The sequence below is a fragment of the Ostrinia furnacalis genome, unplaced genomic scaffold (assembly GCF_004193835.3).
Source record: "Ostrinia furnacalis isolate ACB-3 unplaced genomic scaffold, ASM419383v2 OfSCF6644, whole genome shotgun sequence".
Taxonomy (NCBI): Eukaryota; Metazoa; Arthropoda; class Insecta; order Lepidoptera; family Crambidae; genus Ostrinia; species Ostrinia furnacalis.
The window spans coordinates 477-4,147 of NW_021136883.1; the positions used below are offsets into that span (position 1 = coordinate 477).

General features: G+C 43.3%; 1 protein-coding gene across 1 annotated transcript; it reads left to right on the forward strand.

Annotated features, from left to right (window-relative positions):
• Positions 1-621: 621 nt before the first annotated feature.
• Positions 622-2,946, forward strand: LOC114362589 (glucose dehydrogenase [FAD, quinone]; the record flags this gene model as incomplete). Its single annotated transcript, XM_028318043.1, has 2 exons — positions 622-788; positions 1,377-2,946. Coding segments are annotated over 2 exons (1,737 nt in total), but the record flags the coding sequence as incomplete, so codon positions are not given.
• Between the last annotated feature and the right edge of the window lie 725 nt (positions 2,947-3,671).

Sequence of the window (3,671 nt, forward strand, 5' to 3'; positions counted from 1 at the left end):
GACGCGCGCGATAAAGTTTTTCTGTGACAGACAAAATTCCACGCGGGCGAAGCCGCGGGCGGAAAGCTAGTAGACTATAAAAACAATAACAAGGAAACAAATTATCGTACCAAATTATCTCCTCGTACGTAGTATATGAGGTCTCGTACTATTTGGTAATAGTTCATCATCATTTCAGCCATAGGCCCAGTGGCGGCGTAGCATGGCTTGGCACCCGGGGCGGTCATCCCCCCCCCCCCCCTCCATATATAGCTCGGGGCTATGGCACCCCAGAATGGTCAGGTCTGGTCCGTCTGGTGCCCCCAAGGATTTTTGGGTTACCGACGCAGATGCGCCAGTGAGTACTAATCTGCGCGACTTTTGTCACCCCCTGATGCCTGGCACCCGGGGCGGACCGCCCCCACCGCCCCCCCCCTTACGCCGCTACTGCATAGGACGTCCACTGCTGAACATAGGCCTCCCCCAATGCTTTCCACGTTGATCGATTGGTAGCGGCCTGCGTGCAGCGCTTCCCTGCTACCTTTACGATGTCGTCGGTCCACCTTGTAGGTGGACGTCACACGCTGCGTTTTCCGGTACGCGGCCTCCATTCCAGAACCTTGCTGCTCCATCGGCCGTCAGTTCTCCGTAATAGTTATTTGTTTGATATTTCAGATGGAGAGACTTTTGACTTCGTGGTGGTGGGCTCAGGGTCGGCAGGAGCGGTGGTGGCCGCGCGACTCAGTGAGGCACCCCACCTCAGGGTCCTACTGGTTGAGGCTGGGGGCGACCCGCCCCTCGCTAGCGTGGTAAGGGCCCAAGTGACTAGTCAAATAGTTCGTGACACCCAAAGTAGCCAAAAAGTTCGCAACACCTCTTTGTTACAATAGGAATAAGAATAAGGTTGTATTGCCAACTTTTTGGCAGTTTAATAGTGCCTGTAACAAATAACAGGAATTTTGTTTACTTAGGGGTCACTTAAAAATTAGGGATTGATGGTGAAAACGGGCATTAGTGTCACAAACTATTTGACGCTGACTGTACTTACATCAAGTTAAACAGTCTGCCGTCCTCAAACTCAAACTAATAGGCAGCTAAATGACATTTGGGCATTATTTTTCAATTGCATACGCGTTACTTACCTAATAGGTTTAACAATTTAAAAATTGTCCGTTACAATTATTATAGTAATAGTTTAATTATCTTATCATTATTAGTGCATGCAATTATTACGCAAAACAATGCCATTATGGATAATAAAAATATATTTTGTTTATTTGTAACTATGTACCCACAAGCTTGGTTTGTTTGAGATTAGATGGCACACTATAAAATTGTCCAAGGAGTTTTTATTTTATTTATTTATTTAAGGTACAGTTACTGTGAATAACTTTCAGGTGCCCAGTTTTTTCACGACTCTATCACACACCGAATACGACTGGGACTACAGTATGAAGTTAGACAGAGATGTCGGGAGAGCACACACGAGGCAGGCGGTCAACCTGCTTCGGGGGAAGATGCTCGGGGGCTCCTCAGCCATCAACTACGAGTTGTATGCCAGGGGGGAGCCCAGAGACTACGACAGCTGGGAGCAGGTAGCCCCGGGCTGGGACTGGCACTCAACCTTGAAGTACTTCAAGAAACTAGAAAATATGACCGACTCAACAGTCATGAACAGCCCCCACAATTCACACCTTCATTCAACTGAAGGTGCAGTCAAAATATCGAAACCAGCATTTAACGAATACTTCAGGACTGTGAACGAAATTATTTTACAAGCATACGAAGAAATGGGCCTAAAAAGAACACTGGAAATGAATGGCTTAGAATCTTTAGGCGTGTCTTTACCTCATTTCACGTTCGCTGATGGCAGGAGGTCCAGCACAGCCGAATGCTATCTGAAACCAACCAAAGATAGACCTAATTTATCTATAGCAAAATATACTAGAGCGCTAAAAGTTTTAATAGACCCTTACACATTGACTGCTTACGGTGTAAAGTTGCTTACTAAGACAGGCAGACTAGTCAATGTGTTTGCCAATAAAGAAGTAATTTTATCAGCCGGGGCGATTGATACACCGAAATTGCTAATGTTATCTGGAGTCGGCCCCAGAGAAGAATTAGAAAAACATGCGATAGAATCTATAGTTGATCTACCAGTCGGTAGAAATCTACAAGATCATCAGTTTGTGCCTCTTATATTTACTGGCAAGAGAGGTTTGGGGACGGTCGTGCAACATTTAATTTCTTCTAGGGAACTAAATTCTGTTCCGGTACCGACACAGAATGGATTTATCAATGTGGACAATGGACCATATCGGCAGCTGCAAACATTCAACAGCCATATTGGTGCGTTTGGTTCGCCTGTGATTCAGCTGACCTGCGAGTCCTTGGGCTATAAGAGATCATTCTGTGCTTCGATAGCTCGAGCCAACTTCGGTGGAGCTATAGACTGGACTTTTTTAATTCTACTGCATCCAGAATCCCGAGGTCGAGTCACAATCAAAAGTAAAAATCCTTTGGACGATCCTGTCATAGAGAGCGGTTTCTTGAGAAGCAAGGAAGATGTCCGCGTGCTTAAAAAAGGGGTGAAATTTATGCAAAAATTGACTAAGACATCTTACTACAGACATGTTCAGGCGACTTTGGAAAAGTTAGACGTGCCCGGGTGCGATAAAGCGAAACTGGAAGATGGTGAATATTGGCATTGTTATGTTGTGAATACGGTAGGGTCTTTACAGCATCCGGTGGGCACCTGTGCTATGGGGCCTGATGGGGTTGTGGATGAGAGGCTCAAAGTCCATGGAGTTTCTCGGCTGCGGGTGATAGACGCTTCTGTAATGCCCACGATACCGGGTGGCAATACTAATGCACCTGCAATGATGGTGGGTGAAAAAGGCGCTGATATTATTAAAGAGGACTATCATTTTTTCGTGGACGAATCGCCGGTGTTGCGTTTTCGCATGCGTGAGTGGTTTGACTTAACGTGGAATGCGTAATCAACTTGTTGTATACTATGTAAGACAACCTTAATTAATGCGGTCGGCCAAGGGCTGCGCACTCAGAATTAGATTTCTTGAATTAAATGAATAATTAGCTAAGTGATAATTAACTAACATTTAAAGAAATCTTAATTAATAATGTAGCTACATACCTAGTCTTTACTGAAGGTTTAAAATTAAAAAAAAAGTTTAATTGGAGAAGAACGGTGAAACGATGAGTTAATAGAGGTTTCCGGTTCAGTTCTCAGGAAGAAAACTCAAATTAATTGTAGGTATTGAATTTGTGATATTATCCTACATTCATGAGACAGTTTTATTTATATTCCAGACAAAGACTTAAAAAAAAAACCCTTAAGCAACTATCCCCTAAGTTCTAGGTTTATCCCCTGGAAGAGATCGCGATAAGACGGCCTAAAGTCTTTTTTATATATTTCTTTCTTTTTATTTTCTCGTCTTGTGTGGTGTACAATAACGTCAATAACCTATCTTATTCGGAATAGTTATTTGATGCAATTAACGTCTTTATTTATTTATTAATTGTTTATTTTCACGTATAATCTTGGCATTTTTGACGTAATTAGGCTTATCTCAGATCCCATTTCGTAGATCCGTGCTCGTTTTTGCCCGAAAATAATTCAATTTGGTGCATAAATTTGGATTGTGCGGATAAAATAGGATTTGGTGGAATCC